This window comes from Orbicella faveolata, unplaced genomic scaffold (assembly GCF_042242905.1).
Source record: "Orbicella faveolata isolate gen_17 unplaced genomic scaffold, um_ofav_v1 contig_25, whole genome shotgun sequence".
NCBI classification, from domain to species: Eukaryota; Metazoa; Cnidaria; class Anthozoa; order Scleractinia; family Merulinidae; genus Orbicella; species Orbicella faveolata.
Window position 1 is genome coordinate 29,973,582 of NW_028301553.1, and position 20,709 is coordinate 29,994,290.

The 20,709-nt window shown below is 39.6% G+C and overlaps 1 protein-coding gene, 1 long non-coding RNA gene and 1 pseudogene across 3 annotated transcripts; 1 reads left to right on the top strand and 2 right to left on the bottom strand.

The window, feature by feature from the left end:
- Positions 1-5,303: 5,303 nt before the first annotated feature.
- On the bottom strand, positions 5,304-8,320 carry LOC149109826 (uncharacterized). The gene is made up of 2 exons (XR_016208871.1): positions 7,906-8,320; positions 5,304-7,243 (listed from the first exon to the last, which is right to left on the bottom strand). It is a non-coding gene; the product is annotated as an uncharacterized LOC149109826 (long non-coding RNA).
- Positions 8,321-12,441: 4,121 nt separating this feature from the next.
- LOC110059185 (uncharacterized) lies at positions 12,442-17,185 on the bottom strand. Its single transcript, XM_020765884.2, has 2 exons — positions 16,717-17,185; positions 12,442-15,774 (listed from the first exon to the last, which is right to left on the bottom strand). Exon 2 carries the CDS (start codon positions 15,740-15,742, stop codon positions 14,339-14,341), a length of 1,404 nt encoding a protein of 467 aa, XP_020621543.2. The 5' UTR covers positions 15,743-15,774; positions 16,717-17,185; the 3' UTR covers positions 12,442-14,338.
- A 58-nt stretch (positions 17,186-17,243) lies between these two features.
- On the top strand, positions 17,244-20,707 carry LOC110059283 (uncharacterized; annotated as a pseudogene). Its single transcript, XR_016208870.1, has 2 exons — positions 17,244-17,349; positions 18,731-20,707. The product of XR_016208870.1 is annotated as an uncharacterized LOC110059283 (transcript).
- The last annotated feature ends 2 nt before the right edge of the window (positions 20,708-20,709 follow it).

Here is a 20,709-nt window from a genome sequence, read left to right on the forward strand (position 1 = left end):
TTTCTGCTTTTTTTTTCTCTTCTTTTTTTCTCAGTAGTGGATCTGAATAATAATGCAAAAGGTGGCAGCTGAATTGTAACGAAGGAGGAAATAAAGCAGTGTTTACGTCATGGTTCGTTCAAATAGGAGAGAATGGTAGAAAAAGCTTAATCTATCATAGGACAGCGAGACCTTTGAATCAATATGACAGGGTCATAAAGGGAAGCCAGACCATGCGATACGAAGAAAGCGAAATTAAAATGCTTGGACTGTCATCAGTGTTTAATTAAGTCACGGGTTTAATGAGATCCTACAAAACCGGTCTTTTTTTTCGGTTCCATTCTGCAAGCGTGCTGTAAGGTCTTTCCTGATGCACGCGAATTCATCTAATTTAACCCGGCGGATCTCTTCTAGCTTCGCGAGAAATTTTTTAAAAAAAATACGAGATTTTCATTGCGATAAACCATATTGCGCGCGCGAATATATGCAGTTGCGTTATAAAGAAAGGAAGACAAAACACACACACACACGCAAAAAAAAAAAAAAAAAACAGTGCGGAAGTGAAATTCGACAGCGCTAAAACTTGAAAAAGTACCAATTTACAAATAAAGCTGTGAATATTATTACTGAGAAAGACTGGTCGTGTCTGATAAAATATAAGAGGGTATGTACGCGTTAGACAAATTCGATAGGACATGGTATTCTTGACACATCCGTAAGTAAAGGCTAACAACGCTATTTCGCTTCTAAGCATGTTGCAACTGATTTGCATTTACTCTTGACAGCTACTTTGACACTATCCTCTTGGCTTTCCAAATTCTTCAAACGTTCAAAGAGACGACAGGGGCGCACGTGTGGAACTTAAACTCACTGGCCTTTACTTAAAGTTCTCTCTTGCTGGGTTTTCGTTGGGTAACCAACGTACAGATGAAAAAAAGAAAAATAACGACTGGAAAAAATTCATGATCAAGCAACTAGCGTACTACAGCCTGCCGTATTAACCAGCGACTACTCTGCCGAGCCGGTTTGGGAGTTTTGCTGTCCGGTTTCCTTTTTTCTTTTTTTCTTTTTCTTTTTTTAAATTTTTTAATATTATTATAATTTCTTTTTTTGTTTGAATACGGTCGATAGTGCATACAAGGCAGGGAAACCTAAGAATGATTCGAGAAAAGTTGTATTTCCACCATGTCTAGTAATTTTCTAGCGACATTCACGTATATATGGTGACGGGTCTGTATTCAATTGCGCCTCAGTTATCGGTTTGTAAAATAAAATAGATAAAATCTAAAAAGGCTGGATTTCACCAGCGAATAAACATAAGCCACATGATGATACGTAGACACAGCGAGATGTTGATCAGTAATTATCACCTGTTGCCAAGAAATTTCCCGAGAAAAAGGTTTCACTTTACAATACCTTACTGCGCCTGCGCATACAGCTTAGGCAATTGCTTATTACTGGCGCTAATGTAGTGGAAACCAGCGTTGAGCTATCGACAATTTGTTCTGTTTTTATTTTTGTTTCTTGGCTTTTCGTTAATTCCACATGTTCTACCGGGCAAAAAACCGTTCTTTCCGTATTTTGCAAATTTTGCGCACGAAAACCAGTCAAGTCTGTGTACAGCTGCCCCCTCCCCTCCCCGATTTTTTTGAGGGGAGGGGCTGGCTGAACACAGGCTAAAACCAGTCATAGTTGATTTATTTGGACTTGAAATTCACGTTTCGGGCCCCTCCACATCTGCACTTCGCCGGAGAAATTTAAAAGTGGTGTTTCACCTCTGAAAACGTATCAAATGTTTCCTATCCACAATGCGTCAGAGAAACTTGAAAACGCAGCAGTCACCGGTCATTTTAGATTTGCGGTAGAGGAAAACTCGGATATGCCGGGAAATCACATAATTCTCGTGACGCCATCGTTTTCGAAAAGCTCCGTTTTTAAAATGTTTTCCGTCTACACCAACTCGCGGAATGCAGGGCTTTTTAAATTCCTCCGGTTTGGCTTCGAAAAGCTTAGTTTTCGTGACGGATTAGTGTGGACGATAGGCCTAACCGTGCAAATAAAGCTGCGTTTAAAAATTTCTCCGACCCGAGTGTGGACGGGGTCTTAGATCAACGTAAACGTGAAGTAATTTAAACCTGATCCGGATAGACGTATGTGGAATTCATCCAACTTGAAAAGCGGAAAACATGAAGAAATCTTGCCATAGCCATTGAAATGAAAAGCAGACAAGACTTGCCTGTGATGTTAATAAGATCTCAAGCGAGAAGCAAGCGTGCAATGCCTCAGCGAATACCCCTTAGACGTACTGGGGATGTATGCCATCCTTCAGAGCTTCAGAATTTTGATAAGAGGATTTACTCTTCAATGCTGAAATTCGCCGAGATTTTGACCTCTCGCCTGAGCTGTATATCTCCATGTCATTCGACATAACCACATTCTGACATGCAGGTCAAGCCAAATTTTAACCTTCTTTGATAGGATTCTCATGGTTTCTTTTTTCAGTTTTTCAGAGCAACATTGGAAAACCGGTAACGTTTGACTCTCTTTTATCATTTTGGATAATGTTCCCGTCAATTCGGTTTTTGCTGACTTTCTGAGAAAATTGTGAAATCCAAAATGGTGGACATAATAACGTCATATGACGTCATATGACGTCGTATGACGTCCTGACCAACAAGGGAAAAAAAAAAAAAAAAGAAACATATACGTCATCTTGTGAGCCGAGGCGCTATACGAGCAATATAGAAAAAGTAACAAAACCTATTCGATTTTGTTTTGCAAGGTTCCGCTTACAAAACATGGGCGTAATTTCCATCCCGGAATGTTTCTCTCGCTTTCGAGTGGATCATTAATTTATCGGCCTTTCGCAACAAGGCAAGTTTGAAATAGCGCACGAAAATATCTCTCACCTAGGGAACACATCTCATGCACAGTGAAAACTAAGATGTAGACCAACGGATAGGGCTCTGAATTCTTGAAAACTTGCGCATGCCGCTCTGATTTTTAGTTTCTGAGAGTCGAGGGAAACTGGGTTGAGTATGTTAAGAAGCCGTCTTCAGTCAGTCAGTTATGTAACGCCAGCGTTCAATTCCAAATGAAAATACGAAAACTTCAAGATACTCAGAACTTAGCCGTTTCACGTTTTTGTTTTGCAGAGGACGGCAAAGACATGTACAAAGATTTATAACGCACGTGCACAGCTATTGTTCCACTCATTAAACCTTTCGTTTGGTGAAGTTTCCGTTCCCGTAGCCTTCGTGGTTTGCTTAAGCTCTCCACTAACTAACTGAACGTCCCTATAATTAACAGCCTCCAGTAACCACAAAAAAATCAGAGCCAAATTTTCAAATATACTCAGGGGCACCCAACGGATGGTTTCGGTAAATTATCTGTTCGGAAGTCCTTTAATCCCCTCTGATTTTCTGAAGAGAATTGCCACCTTGAACTTTCGTGATATGAGAAATTTAATGTCTGTTGTTTTCGGATCGTAAAAAAATGCTGTTTTGGGTACCGAAAAAAGGTCAGCTATCATTTTCGGAAAGGCGATAAGACCTAAGGTTTTCGGGGAATGGACAAAAAAGCCCTAATAAATTCGACAATACCCAAGTTCCCCTAGAATAACCGAACAGATAAAATTTTTTTAGCGCAACCTAAAATTAACCTGCAGAGCTTTAAAAGTACTCCAGATAGCTTAAAACAGCGTTTAAAAGCATTTGAGAGAAAACGGTCGTTGGGTGCCCCTGATACACTGTCTTAATTCTTGGAAAAATCAGATTGAAATTTACTGATTTCTCATGAATTTTCATTTGACTACTTAAACTCAGTGTTTGATGAATGATATATTGTTTCATAGCCAAAATTCACGCCCAACATCCGATGCTGATAAATATCATTAAAAGCGATGACTGACCAACACTTGATTTTATCTACTTCGAGTTGACGAGATACTTTTAAGCGTACGAACTAGACGAGATTTCAAGAGTAAGATACGTTCTTAGAGTAAGAAGATCTATTATCTCCCAGAAGGAACTGGCGTTTAAAACGTGCGGCTGCAAAACCTCTTGACAATGGCGGTGATCTACGTTCTTATTTGAGAATTTCCGCTTACGTGCCAAAGTTGGGCAGTTTCTGTAGAAACCAGCTTCACAAATAAGAGTAAACAGTAATAACCGTGTTAGTAGAGGTAATATCGGCCCGTACACAATTTAAGTGAATGTTCTAGATGGGTGATAAGACCTTTGGAGGGAAAAGTACAACATTATTTCTACATGCAATCGACTTTTTGGTCTATGTTGAAAATTTGAAATCTCTTCTGTCTCTTCAACAGACTATCATACATTTACTTCAGTATTAATTCGGAGAAGTTTAAAAAACATCAACAAATCTTGGGTTTTCGTGGCGTTGCTACTGTTACGATTTAGATAAATTGAATGTTTCAATTGTGCGGAACAAAAACGGTTTGGATTAAAATCCCAATCTTTTCAATCGAAGGGAGTATTTCACAATTGAAATCAACTCTCTCGTGGTATGAATTCAATAACAATGTGTTTCTTTTATATAATGACTGAAATTTCAAAAGACTGCCCCGCAAAAGTGTGGATATAACTTGAGGAAATTTCAAGCGAAACATATCGCACTTTTCAAACGGGAATTAACATAACTATACCAGTATAGAAAGTATACGGAAGGGATATTGGGCAAGTCTCAGGCTTTCACACACAGCAATCGGAAATGTAGTTTGTATTGTTCGTGGCGAAAAACGCAGAATTAGTTTGTGTTTTGAAGTCTGCGTGGCCGGATGTTATCGAAACATGCTTTTGCACGCGAGTTTTTCAAGTTGAAACTCTCGAAACTCTTCTGACAACGAACCGTGAAATCGAGTCAATACTGTCCTTTGAAGGAAGCCGGAAAAATGGCGTCCTTAAAACCAAAAAATGTTTATAGTGGTCGGCGCGCCTAATTACCACTAGCTAGTTCTCAGGCATGTCACTTTTAACTGAAAGAAAGGAATGTTTCAAATAAACATAATAGATCCCAACTGGCGGGAGACAGATCAGTTGGCTATTTACAAGCATGACCGGGGAGTTGAACTAGGGTCTACCGAGAAACAACTCCAGTTAAGTGGTCAGAGCGGGACTTGAACCCACCGACGGGGGCCCCAAAGTTCGGTCTTGTATGGCTTTTGTTTGGGTACAAGGGACCGCCGAGGGTTTGAAATCCTGACCCTGTTTAGGAAAAAAAAGCTCTAAACATTTTACCCTGTCTAGGACAACCACCTTTAGTTTCTAACCCTGTTTGGGACAAGAGACAAAATACAATTTCCCTTGTTTTAAAGAAACTTTATTTATTTATTTATTTATTTATTTACGTGCAAAGGCGCAAAGATACAGCAAAGTGGAATCAAAGAGTTCGAAAAAGTAACGCAAGCTATCGTATCAGCAATGCCGACAGTTACTCTTCAATAAAAGCTCATTGTTCCTGTTTTATTTAGCAAGTTTGGAGTTAAATATACTGCGATCAAAACACTCGTAACAAAACTTTCACAGAAAAATATCCCGGAACAATATCTGAACATACTTGTGATTGTTTTTACTGAATGTTTTGTGTCAATCTCCACCAAATAAAAACGCTAAATGCCAAGATATCGTATAAAGAAATACAGAGTCAAGTTCGTTTTCTCGTTTTTTATAGAAAGGACTCTCCTCAAAACTAGCCTTCAAGCCAGGCTACAAAGGATCATGGTCTCATGTAAACGGGATGGGGAGGGGGGGGGGGGGGGTAGCGGAGGGAGCGGAGGGACTCCGAACGGGAGGTTCGTCGTCTCGCTTTGGGGCGCAACTCACGAACTTTTTTCTCACTTAAGGTGTTCAGGACGAACTCCTAACATTTTAACCGTCAAGCTATCTTCAGTTTGAGTTTCACGAAAAATGTAAGGACAAAAAGACGCTATCATGCTGATTTTTTGGTTAATTACTAAGTCAAATAAACCCTTTGCATAAAATGGCGCTAGCCTCCTGCGCAGACGCTCTTTGGGCTTGTCACGCAATCTCCCTGATTGCGTGACGAGCCCAAAGAATGTCTACAAAGGAGGCTAAAATAGCGCCAGAATTTGAATAACAATACATTGTACACCCTTGGCCACGTACATGTATTTATGTAACGATGTGTCACATGAATATGAAAATACATAAGATTGTTATTCAAATATCCGTGCCATTTATGCAAAAAACATACAGAGAGGAAATCAGTTTTAATGTGATCAAAACTTAACCGTTTTGTCTTTGCCATCATTAGAATCATATCTGTTTAAGGACGCTGTCATCAGTTTCCAGCACTTTTCTAACAGCAAGCCTTTAAAGGATGAATACTACCACTGTTTAACAAGTGATGCTACAATAATCGTATCATACAAATTCCCAATCATTGGTAAACAAGTTGCGGTCATCCCTTTTATATACCAGGTTACCATAGCAACACTATGACATGCTAAAAATCCTTAATTTTAGCTTTAAGCACTTATAATTCAAAAACAAGCGAGGCAACTCCCATTTTTTATTATTAAATTTTTGAAAATTTAAGGTGGCTCTGAACCCACTTTATAGAATTTTCTTAAACTACAAAAAGTTGCATCTTATTATGCTTATCACAACTAAGCAATAAAATAATGGGGGTCACCGAGCTCATTTTTGAGTTACAAGTACTTAAGGCTAAATTTAAGGATGCTTTTAGAGGGTAATATTGTTGCTATGGTAACCTATTTTGCCCCAAAATTGACAGCAACATGTTTATCAATGATTGGGCAGGTTTTTGATACCATGATTTGGCATCAACTGATATAGAATGGTTATCATGACCCATTAAAATCTATGTCTTGGAAAGTGCTGGAAAGTGTATCGAGCCACCTTAACGTGGTATCTGTTTTAGGTCAACTAAAGCTCACGCCATGCCTGGGTTTGACACTCTTGCAGAAGTTTGATTTAAAATTTCAGACATACAGCTGTTTCAGTTAAGGTTGTTAGATTAACAATAAATCGACAGGCCCATGCAACAAGACTGTATGGTGGTCTGGCTATTCAGTGGAATTTTGCATGTCATTCCAGAGGAAATCTACAAATTTGTATTTTTTACATGTGAAGTATTGGCAAGGAAATATACATTAGATTTTTCTCTCATAGTCAAGAGGCTTTTCTTTCACTGTTACATGACTTTTAACTGAAATTTCCTCTTACATTCGGGGTGGCAAAAAAACTTTGTTTCCACAAGTCTGAAAGAAAAGAAAATGTTTGTCATGTTGAATCCAATGAGTGTTCAGCACATACAGCAAAGTCTCTACTTTTACCCATACTAACTTTCAGTCTTGTCTTGTCTCACCCCTATACAGCTATCTGTATAGGGGTGCCCCACCCCCTTCTCACTCCAGGGGAGGAACTCCTGAGTAAAAAGGACAGGGTGCTAGTCATAACTTTTAGTGGTTTAAAAAAGCAATTTTGCTACCTTTTAGAGTGTTAAGCAACGAAAAGTCCACAGTGAGAGCTTTTGCGGTACCTCTTAGAGTGCTGAGCCAAAAAAAAGTACGACAGATATTTGATAATCAACTTTATAAGTTGAAGGAATTCAAAGCAATCATCTTTATCACTACCAAAAAGAATGAAAGTGTCAGTTAATGTGTTGTCTATGAATTGTTCCTCTGAGGGGTCAAAAATTCAAGCCGCACCCACAAAACAAGATCTTGGTACCTCTTAGGGGTTCTTCAATAAAATTTCTGACGAGCACCCCCTTTTTTTATAAGCGAACCCCCCACTGGCTCTTAACAGGCTCATTCACTTAGTAGTGTACTTTGTGTTGGTCAAGTTTTCACTAAGCTGAAAAAGTTTGACACATTTCCTGTGATTAAAAAAACTAACTTAACCTTCATGTAATATTTACCTCTAAAGTACATGTTCTTCATATAAACTAGGCTCTTGTTTTGTCAGACACACTTCACTTCAAACCTGAATTGTTTCTTTTCAAGCTGAGAATCCTTAATACCATGTTTGTACATATGATAAAGAATTCCACAACAGTAGTGAGAAACATCACTTCACATCCAGCAGGTGAATTTCTCCCGATCTTCTAAGAAAAGCTCCTAACACATGTGTCTCTTCAATCCACTGGCATCTTTAAAGCCTTTGCTACATTGGCTAACCAGGCAAAACACTGTGAAATGACTTATTGCAATACAAGAGGCTTCCATTTAGAATTCACGAACCCCTTTCACACCAGGTACATTTGAAGGGTTTCTTGCAACTGTGAATCCCCATGTCAGTACTCAAATTCCATGCAGTTCTAAAGCTTTCATTAAGTACATTTGAAGGGTTTGTCACCACTGTGCATCATCATGTGACGTCTTAAACTCCCTGAATGACTAAAGCACCTGTCACATTGGGTACACTTCAAGGGTCTCCCACCACTGTGAATTTGCATGTGAGTATTCAAACATCCCAAGGTACTAAAGCTTTTGTCACATTGAGTACATTTGTAAGGTCTTTCATCATTGTGAATTCTATGGTGACCTTGCAGATCTCCTGCCGTTTCAAAATGTTTTTTGCACTGGACACATTTGTAAGGTTTTTCACTGTTGTGAATGCTGCCATTACATATACTTGCCATGTTCACATCTGTTCAAAACCTCAGTTTCAACACTGAAATGGAATATAATGCTATACTCAAATTTTTAACTATTACAGAACTAAGAGTTGTTTATTCGTATCTAGGTAATTGCGAGACAGTGCAATTAAGAATTTACACTAAAAGTTATATTTAAAAATTATCTCAAAATTGCAAGAGCCTTAAAGATGATTTCCAGTCTGTACTGCACACTCTCAAGAGTTTGAATACATTTTTTGTTTACTAGTCATTTAAGACGTCACAAAATGTAACATTTTGCAACTACTTACATACATTGTAAAGGAAATTCAAAGCGTCAACTGCCATTATGGATTCAAAGCTTTATGCTTCATTCTTTCTGATATAAGTAAATGAAACAACTTCATAGCTGTAAAAATCAAAGAAACTGTTTTAAAAAGAATTTAAAATGCCTCGGGGATAAGGTAAGTGGTTCATAACAAATAACATCGATTCTGTCCAGTGAGGAGGAGGAGGATAATAATAATAATAATAATAACAATAATAATAATAACAATAATAATAATAATGATGATAATAATAATAATAATCAAATATTTCCCCAGGATAACCCCTCAGTACAAAGTACTGTTATCAATGGGGTCCTGCTCACTAAGAATTAAAAACTAACAAAGCAGTTTGATTTTGATTGTGTTGCATGTTTATGATCACAAACTCACAAACATTGGGGTGCTGAGAGTGTGCAATACAGACTGGTAATCAACTTCAGGACCTGTGCAATTTGAAAGGATATTAAGGACGGTGCCTACTAAATACAAACATTTTTGCACCAGATTAGGACCACGCAGAAAAAGGAGATCTTTGCAAACAAACGGCAATAACTGAAAAATCAATGACTGTCAGTCAAAAAAAATTAGAGTGTCTCTCTTGAAAATCACAATGTTCCATATCGCCTCTTTCTGTTCTACACTGACGGAAACATTCTCCAAATTGGTACCACTTGAGATCTGAAACAAAGATTTCTTGAATCCTGCCTCGACGGCTGCCATTGACAATCCCATACAGTATATAGAAACATAACGATTACTTAAATGAAGACCTGAAGTCCTTGAATCTGGGACTGGGGGATCCTTTGTCTCCAGAGCCTTTTGTTTCCTGCGCTAAGGCCACGCCAGCTAAGAGAAGCGAAAAGGGCTATGGGAACGAGAATGGGTTGAATTCAGTAGTTGTATTCATGCTCAACTAAATGGAAACACGCCATTGAGAACAAAACCTGCTGCTATAAACCGCGATAACTGAAGATTAAATTTAATCCGAAAGCCCCATATGTTCCAGTTCCGAATTTTCAAAATGGCGGGGCATTACTTTATTATCCTCTGAGTGATCGAAGGTAATGTTTGCTTCTCATTCAACATCAAAAACCACAATAAATCTAATTCAAAGGCATGTCCTCACCAGGGATATAAGCTTTAAAGATAGCGATTAAATTCTCAACTGCACTGCGCTGAACCAAATCGCTCGAACAGATATCACGCGACAATCACAGAAATCACACGAGAGCCGAGCGAGATTCCATCATTGAATTAAGCTTACTAGCAAACAACCAAGGGGATATAGCCGTAAAACGTTTCTTAAGTATTATGGTTATCAGTTTAAAGTGCTACGGAAATTTGATGCTTACCTCCTTGGCAGGAAAAGAAGAAAATTTGACACAGAACACAGCTGAAGCCTCGAACTAGCGAACAGAACCGAACAGTAGCAGACCATTGTAACCACGTGACGCTTGAGTGTTCGAACCCTACCAACAGGGGATCGGCAGTGCGCTCTGCCAGTCTCACTTGGTCCTTTTGAATCAAGAAGTTAAATTTCCAAAAGAGAAGCAGGCGAAGTCAAGCTACCAAGTTTATTTATTGAAGGGAACGCACAACTGGAAAATACTGAATCGGTCTTTAATATACGGGAGTTCCCGCCCCTCCCTCCCCGTGGGAGGGGCTAAGAATGGGTCCTTTACAGTCAAGAGAAAATTAATGATCCGGAACAGGGGCCCGTTTCTCGAAAGCCCCGGAAAGCCATTTTTAGTCCGTCTGTATCTGAAAAACGAAAAGTGTATACGCCTGAAACTTCTTGTATGAAGGGAACTTCTCTTCATATTGAGAATATGTGAATAAAATAGCTTAGTAACCGTAAAGTTCGAGATTTTGCTTTGGCTTTGCGGGCCGGAAAAGTTTCCGCGGCTTTCGAGAAACGGGGCCCAGGATCAGTAATCCGAGATCACTAAGTCGGATCATAGTGCCTCAAGGGAACTGATGAATTCTTGTCCAGAGTGTTAAAATATATTTTTGAAACTCATTTGTTTGACTCTGATTATCTTGTTATTTACGTTAACTACAACTCCAGGCTATGAGCTAGTGTATCCTTGACCAGGGCCCAAGGGTAACTCAATATCTTCCGACAAGCTTTACACTAAAGTACACGACAAGCGAACAACAATATATGATAGGCTAAGCTTTGGCTAAACACAACTAGTTCTTGAAACGCTGCCTCCGAAGAAGCAGTGTGTTGTATTTAGAGACTGTCCAAACTGAGAGCGATAAGATCGATGAAGCGATAATTGTATGGTTGCTAGTATGCCCCTGTTCTGATATCATGAAAAAAACGCCGGATGGCTGTGAGTATCGATTTCTGTATCAATTGATCGATAATCAAGAATCAAGAATTATCGATCGTTATCGATTTATCGAGCGGTTCTTCGATATAGATTTTTATCGATTGAACACGTCGGGTTTAACACACCAAACAGCTCAAAATAATGTCAAAACTAAACCTTCTTAAAGATGACATCCATGTACGCTCGATCTTAAATTTTGGTAAACGTTCCCATTCACTGTCCTTAGCTTCGTTCCCATTCTAGTGACGACTTCTCTTTCAACTGGCGAGGCCTTGGTACCGCACCGCTATTTTGAAGCACGTTTGGTAGGCAAACCTTTACTGAAAAGCTAGTTTCACAATTTGCGTTGCAGTAATAATTTCTTTGTTCCTGAAACTGTCAGCGATCAGCTATTGATTACGACTGCTTTTTGTTAAGGGGGTGTACTTCGTCTATGACTGGGTATACACTGGGCCGGGGCGCAGCCAGAGGTTTGAGACCATGACCCTGTAAAAGACAAAGAAAACGTTGCCCATGCAGAATACTGAACCAACTTTATTCTAGAACGTTGTTTGAGACAAAGGACCGGAGAACGTAGAGAGATTTGGAGCATACTAGCAACCATACAATTATTGACCTGTCCTAAAAGATATATGATGTAGCCGTGCTGATCTGCCAAATATGGGCAGAAATCTCCGATACCAGATTGCCGAGTACTGTATAAAAAGGAATCATGCAGCCATACCCTGGCTAAGACAGGTTCAGGCCCTTTTTAGGGCAGTCTTAAAGGAATTATATACCTTGTTTAGGGCTGTGAGACTAAAACATGATACCCTCTCCTCGCGGCACGTCCCCATATTCGCAATATGAGAGAGAACCCCACCCCATCCCTGAATCGATACTATTCAGGGACCACTTCAGAAAAAAAAGTAAAATCTATTCCCGTTTTGCGCTCAATTACCAGAGAAACATACTTGATACTTAGGGTGTTGCGCGAGCATTAGCAAGAGCCAAAGTGTTTCAAAACTAAACTTGTCGGCAACTAGACAAATGAAGCCCTGCCTCCTCTCTTGGCGCTGTTGTATTTTGACGGTGAAAGGCGGGAAACAAGAACAACAGCCTTTCAGCTGAACAGTTCTTCCAGGGTCGGTCTCCCGAAGAACAGACACGCGCAGGACAGACTGGGATCGTTTACTTAAAAGAAAAGGGAGCTTTATTACCTCGACATAATTAACGTTATATTATAGCATATGTTTTTATCGATATAAAATGTTCTACCTTGTTCCGTTAGTTTATTGTTTCTAAGCTTTTGCCAATAAACTTGTCATCATACCACCATGCTAATATGTTTATCTGCATATCGTATACAGGGAAGCCTTCTTCTCCGAAACAAAATCTAACTCTGTAGACATCGCTGCTTCTACATGAAATACAACAGTGAAATTAAAACTAAAATACGTGATAGCTAATTACTGCAATGGCATCAGCTTTGCATTGTTTAAAAGTCTAAATAGAGGTTTTTGAAGACCGCGCTGTAAATCAATCGAAGCCGAGTGAGAAAAGTGTCCACATGCTTTTGATAACTTTTGAGATATCCTCACAAATAAGCATACAGCGCAAACGGTAACCTCGTTTCCAGGCTCTCTCTCCTCTGCCTCCCTTGCCGTTGGGAGAAAGACCATGGTTGCAGCTGATCACGTGACCACCCAGAATCTGGGTTGTCAAAAAATGTGTTGAGCGGGAAGGGGAGGAGTGCCCGCTCCATCGGGATCGAAGTCGAGTATGCTACATTATTTCTGCCCTCTCCAAAATACAAATTTTCGTTCACAAAGAAATTGGAGCAAAAAAACTTTGACGGTTAGCACATGTAACATGTCACGAACCGAATCGAGGTGAAACCTGTGGATCAGTTTCTTGAATCTTTGATTTCGGAGTTAATTTATTTTCTTCTTTGTGCGTTACTTTGTCACACGGCCGATTAGCCGAGTATTGACTTGCATTTAATTTACAGCAGTTCAAAATGATTTACAGTTTTGTTAACATGTATAAGCCCGCACTTATATTTCATCTGCATCAGGTTTATGTAAGTTCATATTCAGACAGATGTTGAAACACGGTTCCTTAAAGCCAAGGATTTATCATATTTGGCAGAGTGGTCGAGGTTCATTCAGGCAACATAAAACAGCGAAACAGTTTTACATCTCTAATAGTACATCGACCGGCTGGAATTGAAATCAAAGTGATACTTCAATAAGCTGGATATATATAAATATATTTCGTTTTACCTTAGCTTAGAATAAGACCGTAGAATTTCAAAGGTGTGTTTGCCCGTATGGTTAATATAGCGATGACCAACAATCGCCTTTCTGATCAACAAAATTTATTCGTTGACTCTTCCCCGGAGGAAAAGTTTGTGTCACAGGCGGTCACGTGACCAGCCGCAACCGGGGTCTTTCTCCCAACAAGGAGCAAAAGAGAGAGAACCTGGGAACGAGGTTGTGCAAGCGCCTGTTTCCAGTCGCGGGACATGAGGATCACGGGCGCACCGAAACATCCACCGCTGGAAATTGAGCCTAACAGCTAGCGCACGAATTGCTTCTCCCACATTTTGCATCAACCGTTCCTTTTTGCGTCTGAAAATTCTCAATACCAACCCACCAACGGTTTAACCACAACAGGACGCCACCAGTTTATTCTTTTCGAAATTTATATGTGTACATATGATGAAGAATTCCGCAACAGTTGTCAAAAAGTTCACCGAACGTCCAAAAAGCGAATTTCTCCCGATCTTCCAAGGAAAGCTCTGTAGACGTGAGTCTCTTCAAACCTCTGTCATCTTTGAAAACTTTGCCACATTGCCTAACCATGCAAATCACTGTGAAATGATTTATAATGAGACAGAAGACTTTTCTTCCGAGTTTTTGTAACATGATCTCCCTAACGTGGAGTACATTTGAAGGGTTTCTCACCACTGTGAAACTAGCCTACGAACAGGCTCCCGGCGAGGACGGAAAAAAATTTCGGCGCGCGCAAAACAGAAGAATTCGGAGAGCGAAGCGGTCGGGGCGGGGACAGCTTCGTTCGGGCTCACCGGGAGGGTGTTCGCAGGCTACTGTGAAACCGAACGTGAGAATTAAGATTCCCCAAAGTCCTAAAGCTTTTGTCGCATTGAGAACATTCGAAGGGTTTCACACCACTGTGAATGCGAACGTGAGCATTCAAATGTGCCGGCCTTCTAAAGCTTTTGTCACATTGAGTACATTTGAAGGGTTTCTCTCCACTGTGTATCATCATGTGACGTTGCAAATGGCCTGACTGCCTAAAACATCTGTCACATTGAGCACATTTGAAGGGTTTCAAGCCACTGTGAATTTTCAGGTGTCTATTCAAACTTCCCACAGTACTAAAGCTTTTCTCACACTGAGTACATTTGAAGGGTTTCTCACAACTCTGAAATCGAACGTGAGTATTCAAATTCTCCAAAGTCCTAAAGCTTTTGTCACATAGAGTACATTTGAAGGGCTTCTCACCACTGTGTACCATCATGTGCTGTTGCAAATTGCCTGACTGATTAAAACACCTGTCACATTGAGTACACTTGAAGGGTTTCTCGCCACTGTGAATTTGCAGGTGTCTATTCAAACTTCCCTCAGTACTAAAGCTTTTGTCACACTGAGTACACTTGAAGGATTTCTCGACACTGTGACTTCGCACGTGAGTATTCAAATGTCCCACAGTTCTAAAGCTCTTGTCACACTGATTACATTTGAAGGGTTTCACACCACTGTGTACCATCATGTGATATTGCAAATTGCCTGCCTGACTAAAAGATCTGTCACATCGAGTACATTTGTAGGGTTTTGCACCACTGTGAATTCGCATGTGAGTATTCAAACTTCCCACAGTACTAAAGCTTTTGTCACATTGGGTACATTTGAAGGGTTTCTCTCCACTGTGACTTCGCATGTGAGTATTCAAATGTGTCGCCGTGATAAAGCTTTTGTCACATTGAGTACATTCGAAGGGTCTCTCACTACCGTGAATTCGCACGTGAGCATTCAAACTTCCCACATAACCAAAGCTTTTGTCACATTGAGTACATTTGAAGGGTTTCTGGCCACTGTGAATTCGCTGCAAGTGATGCTTTAAATTTGCCGCAGTACTAAAGCATTTGTCGCATTGAGTACAGTTGAAGGGTTTCTCGCCATTGTGAGTCTTTAAGTGTGCATATAAACCTGCTGGTTGCTTAAAGCATTTTCCACACTGAGTACATTTGAAGGGTCTTTCGTCACTGTGAATTCGCACATGATTATTCAGTTTCTTTCTAGTATTAAAACTTTTGTCACATTGAGTACAGTTGTAGGGTCTTTCATCACTGTGAATTCTAAAGGGACCTTGTAGATCTCCTACCGTTTTAAAACGTTTTTCGCAGTGAACACATTTGTAAGGTTTTTCACCACTGTGAATGATGCCATAACATATACTTGCCATGTTCACATCTGTTCAAAACCTCAGTTTCAACACTGAAATGAAATACAATGTTCTAGTCAAATTTTAAACTATTACAGAACTAAGAGTTATTCATTTGTATACAGTACTGGGTAATTGTGTGTGCAATTAAGAATTCACCTTTGCCTACCCATCAGGATTGCGTCGAAAACTGTGATAAGGTCTATTAGTGCAAAATACAGCAGTGAACCCAACAATCACATAATTTTGAGGAAAGTGTAATTATTGTTATGAGTAGTTAGGTAATTGGCATGTATAAATGGGTACTGGAGAAATTATTGCTGGGGGGAGGTACAACCAGATGAACTAGCATCCCATCCAAGGAAGGGTGAAAATACTCCTTGTCACTTCAATGTGCAGAAAGGTGGGATAAGCTCCAGAGGTGTGGACAACTTGACCCAACACAGATTTAAGTTTTTCTCAGGAAATTAGGAAACTCTATTCAACTGATCTGTAACAGGGTGGAGTGGGACTGGGAACATAGCTGGATTGAATTCAGAGGTTGTACTCATGCTCAACTGAATGAAAATATGCCATTGAGAATAAAACCTGCTGCTATAATCCATGATCTTTGAAGGTTAAATTTAATCCGGAAGCCGCGGACGCATCCGTTCCAGTTCCTCGTTTTCAAGATGGCCGGGCATTACATTATTATCCTCTGAGTGCTCAAAGGAAATGTTTGCTTCTCATTCAACATCAGAAACCACAATACATCTAATTCAAAGGCATGTTCTCATCAGGGATATATAAGCTATAAAGACGGCGATTAAATTCTTAACTTCACTGAATTGAAACAAATCGCCCGAACAGACATGCTAAATATCACACGACAGCCGAGCCGGATTCCATGATTGAATTAAGCTTACTAGTAAACAGTCAGGGGGGATATAAACCGTCAAACAGTTCTTTAGTATTATGGTTATTGGTTTAAAGTGTTACGGATATTTGATGCTTACCCTCTTGGCAGGAAAAGAGGAGAATTTGACACCGGGACCACACTTCAATCACAAACAAAAACAGAAGCTGACAGAGCGTGGAACAAAGTGATCACGTGACGCTTGAGTATTCGGACCCTACCAAGAGGGGAAGGGTAGTTTACTTCTCCAGTCCCTCTGGGTTTCAGCCACCATCATCGCTCAGTTAGAACCATGAAACATCCAAATCAAAAGAGAAGCTGGCTAAGTCAAGCTACCAAGTTTGTTGAAGGGAAAACACCACTGGATAACATTGAATCAGGATAAGAAATATAAGAAATATAAGAAAGGGAAGGTTGGGAAATCGAACCTTCCCAAAACACCGATATCACCAATTTCTCATCCTGATTCAGTGTTTTCCACTGGTGTTTCCCCCTACAATAAACTTGATAGCTTGACTTTGCCAGCTTCTCTTTCGATTTGGATGTTTCTTGAATTGATTCGAACTGATCAATGGCCGGGACTGACACCTAGAGAGACTGGAAAAAGCGCACTACCCATCCCCACTTGGTAGGTTCGAAAACTCTAGAGTCACGTGATAATTATGTTCTGTGTTTGTTTGCTTGAGGGTTTGAATTGTTGTGTGTCAAATTTCCTTCTTTTCCTGCCAAGAAGGTAGGCATGAAGTATTTGTAGCACTTTAAACTGATAACCATAATACTAAAGAACTGTTTTACGATTTATGTTCCCCGTGACTGTTCACTAGTTAGCTTAATTCAATCGTGGAATCTCGCTTGGCTGTCGTGTGATTTTCCGGTGATTTCGACAGATTTGTTTCAGTACCGTGAAATTAAGATTGTAATCGCTGTCCTTTTAGCTTATATCCTTGATGAAAACATCCCTTTGAATTTAATTTACTGTGGTTTCTGATGTTGAATGAGAAGCAAACATTACCTTCGATCAATCAGAGGATAATAATGTAATGCCCCGCCATCTTGAAAATTAGGAACTGATACACATGGCGCCGGGGCTTCCGCATTAAATTCAATCTTCAATTATCGCGGATTATAGCAGCAGGATTTATTTTCAATGGCTTGTTTTCATTGAACATGAGTACAATTTGTTTATTGCATCCAGCTTTGTTCCTTCTCCCACTCTACCCTGTTGGTGATCAGTTGAAAGAGGTTCCTAATTCCCTGTGGGAATGTAAAGTCTATATAGGGCCAAGCACTCAATACTGCTGGGACCTTTTCTACTTTTCCATGATATGAAGCAACAAGGAGTATTTCTACTCTCTCCTGGATGTGATGCTAGTCCATCACCGGGTTACGCCTTGAAATTTAGTGCTACTCATTTATACACCTGGATGGGCAGAAGCGCTGTGAGATAAATACATCTTGTCCTTGAAAAAATCACTATTACACCAGTCAGGGCTTGAACCCAGATCACTCATTACAGAGTCCAATGTACAAGCCATTAAGCCACCTTGCCTTTATTTCCTGCATTCAACTCCACACCTTCACCACACCTCCATTTTTCTGAGTTATCATTTAAAATTATCCCAGAGATTCCTGATATATGAAAATATAGGATACAGTCATCTTAAGATAAGAGGTCTGACACCTAGACTGACAGAAATGATCTGCTATATCTGGTTCAAACAGCAGAAATTGGTGATTCATACATTCATTAGTGTAACCTTTAGCTTACAGTACACACAACAAAAAGCCTAACTCATTACATGACTGAGAAAATTACTTCAATATTATTACTGAGAGCAGGTAAATTTATCATTCATTTTTAATTTGAACTCCACTTGTTGGACAGGTTCCTAATTTTCTTAGTCATAGAATAAATGAGTTGTGTATGAAGGATCAAGTAATTAAGGATCTACACTACTCTACACTAATTTGAAGAGGATTCTTAAACATGACTTGTAAATCCTAAGCTGTGGTTGCATTCAAACAATTCTCTTTGCTAAGAAATAAGTCTTAGTTCTGTTATAGTTTAATATTTTGCTGTAACAGTATGTTATTATGGTTTTTGTGTTGAAAAGGTTTTCAGGACAAGAACAAATGTGCACATGACAAGTTTACATAATGGCAGCATTCACAGTGGTGAAAAACCTTACAAATGTGTTCACTGCGCCAAAAGTTTTAAGTGGGCAGGAAGATTGCTTCATCATCTAAAAATTCACACTAATGAGCGACCATACAAATGTACTCAGTGTGATAAATGCTTTAAGCAATCAACAGGTTTATATTCACACTCAAAGACTCACAGTGGTACCCATAAGAAACTGTTTAAATGCCCTCAGTGTGGGAATTATTTCTATCAGGCAAGTAATTTGAAATGTCACCTAAGAACTCACAGTGGTGAGAAACCCTTCAAATGTACTCAATGTGACAAGTGTTTTAATCGGTCAACCAATTTGCAACGCCACATGATGATACACAATGGTACCCAAAAGAAACTGTTTAAATGCACTCAGTGTGGGAAGTGTTTCTACCAGGCAAGTAATTTGAAATCTCATCTAAGAATTCACAGTGGTGAGAAACCCTTCAAATGTACTCAATGTGACAAAAGCTTTAGTACTGTGGGAAATATGAATACTCACGTGCGAATTCACAGTGGTGAGAAACCCTTCAAGTGTACTCAGTGTGACAGATGTTTTGGCCAGTTAGCCTATCTTCGACGTCACATGATGATACACAGTGGTGAGAAACCCTTCAGTTGCACTCAATGTGACAGGTGTTTCAGTCATTCAGCTGATTTGCAGCGTCACATGATGATACACAGTGGTGTGAAACCCTTCAAATGTACTCAATGCGACAAGTGCTTTAGAACAACTGGAAATTTGAATACTCACTTGCGAATTCACAGTGGCGAGAAACCCTTCAAATGTACTCAATGTGACAAGAGCTTTAGAGCTGCGGGACATTTGAATAGTCACGTGAGAATTCACAGTGGCGAGAAACCCTTCAAGTGTATCCGTTGTGAGAAGTACTTTACTCGCAAGGAAAGTCTTTCGTCTCATAATAGATCATTTCACAGTGATTTACCTGGTTAGCCAGTGTAGGAAGAGCTTTAACCAGTGGATTGAAGAGACACGTGTGTAAGGAGCTTTCTGTAGAAGATCAGGAGAAATTCACCTGTTGGATGTGCGGTGAATTATGCCACAACTCTTTTGGAACTCTTTATCGTATGTACAATCATGGAATGCGAAAAAAGAGTAAACTGGTGATGTCCTGCTATAGTAAAACCGTTGGTGCTATTGAAACGATTCTGTTTTAAAGTTAAGCATGCTGATAAATCTAGAATCAAGGTTATTTGAAACCCATACGTGTATAGCTTATGTTAGTGTAATAAATTTCACGCAACAGAGAGGTTTGTTTAATCATAGAGATTCTGTCAAACTATGTCAGTCGTAGTGAAAATTTGTCCTGGTAAATGAGCCTGGTTGGTAGGCAGGGCACTCCCATATGTTGGAAATTTTAAAATTAAGTCCAATCAGGGAGTGCTTTGAGATGCCACTTCAAACAACCAAAACGTAAAAGCTGCCATGATTTTAACGATTGCAAAGACATTACGATGGTTACGTTTTGATGACAAGATCACAAAATAAGCAAAATAAGCGCGCAACCCTAAAAGATACCTTGACAGGAAAATGTTTGGGTTTTCGTCCTCAACGTCCTAAGAGGGACTAAGTTGGTTAGTTGTTCCCCTAAGAGAGACGACGAACATTCCGTCCGTTTCAAATGGGAGTCTCTCCTCCCTCCCTACCACCACGGTTAAACGAGATCGTGATCCTTTGTAGCCTGACTTGAGAATTAATTATGAAGAGAAGTTTAGTGTTTTTATTTGGTGAAGATTGACAGAAATACTGAGTAAAAAAATTACAAGGGTGCTCTATACTATTTTAGTATTAAAAAGTCTTTTTAAGTTTATGGAGTAGGATTACAGCGTGGATTTAGGCTTTGTTTTGTTAACGTTAAATGATATTAGAGTTATATGAAACCTTCATTGCAGCAAATT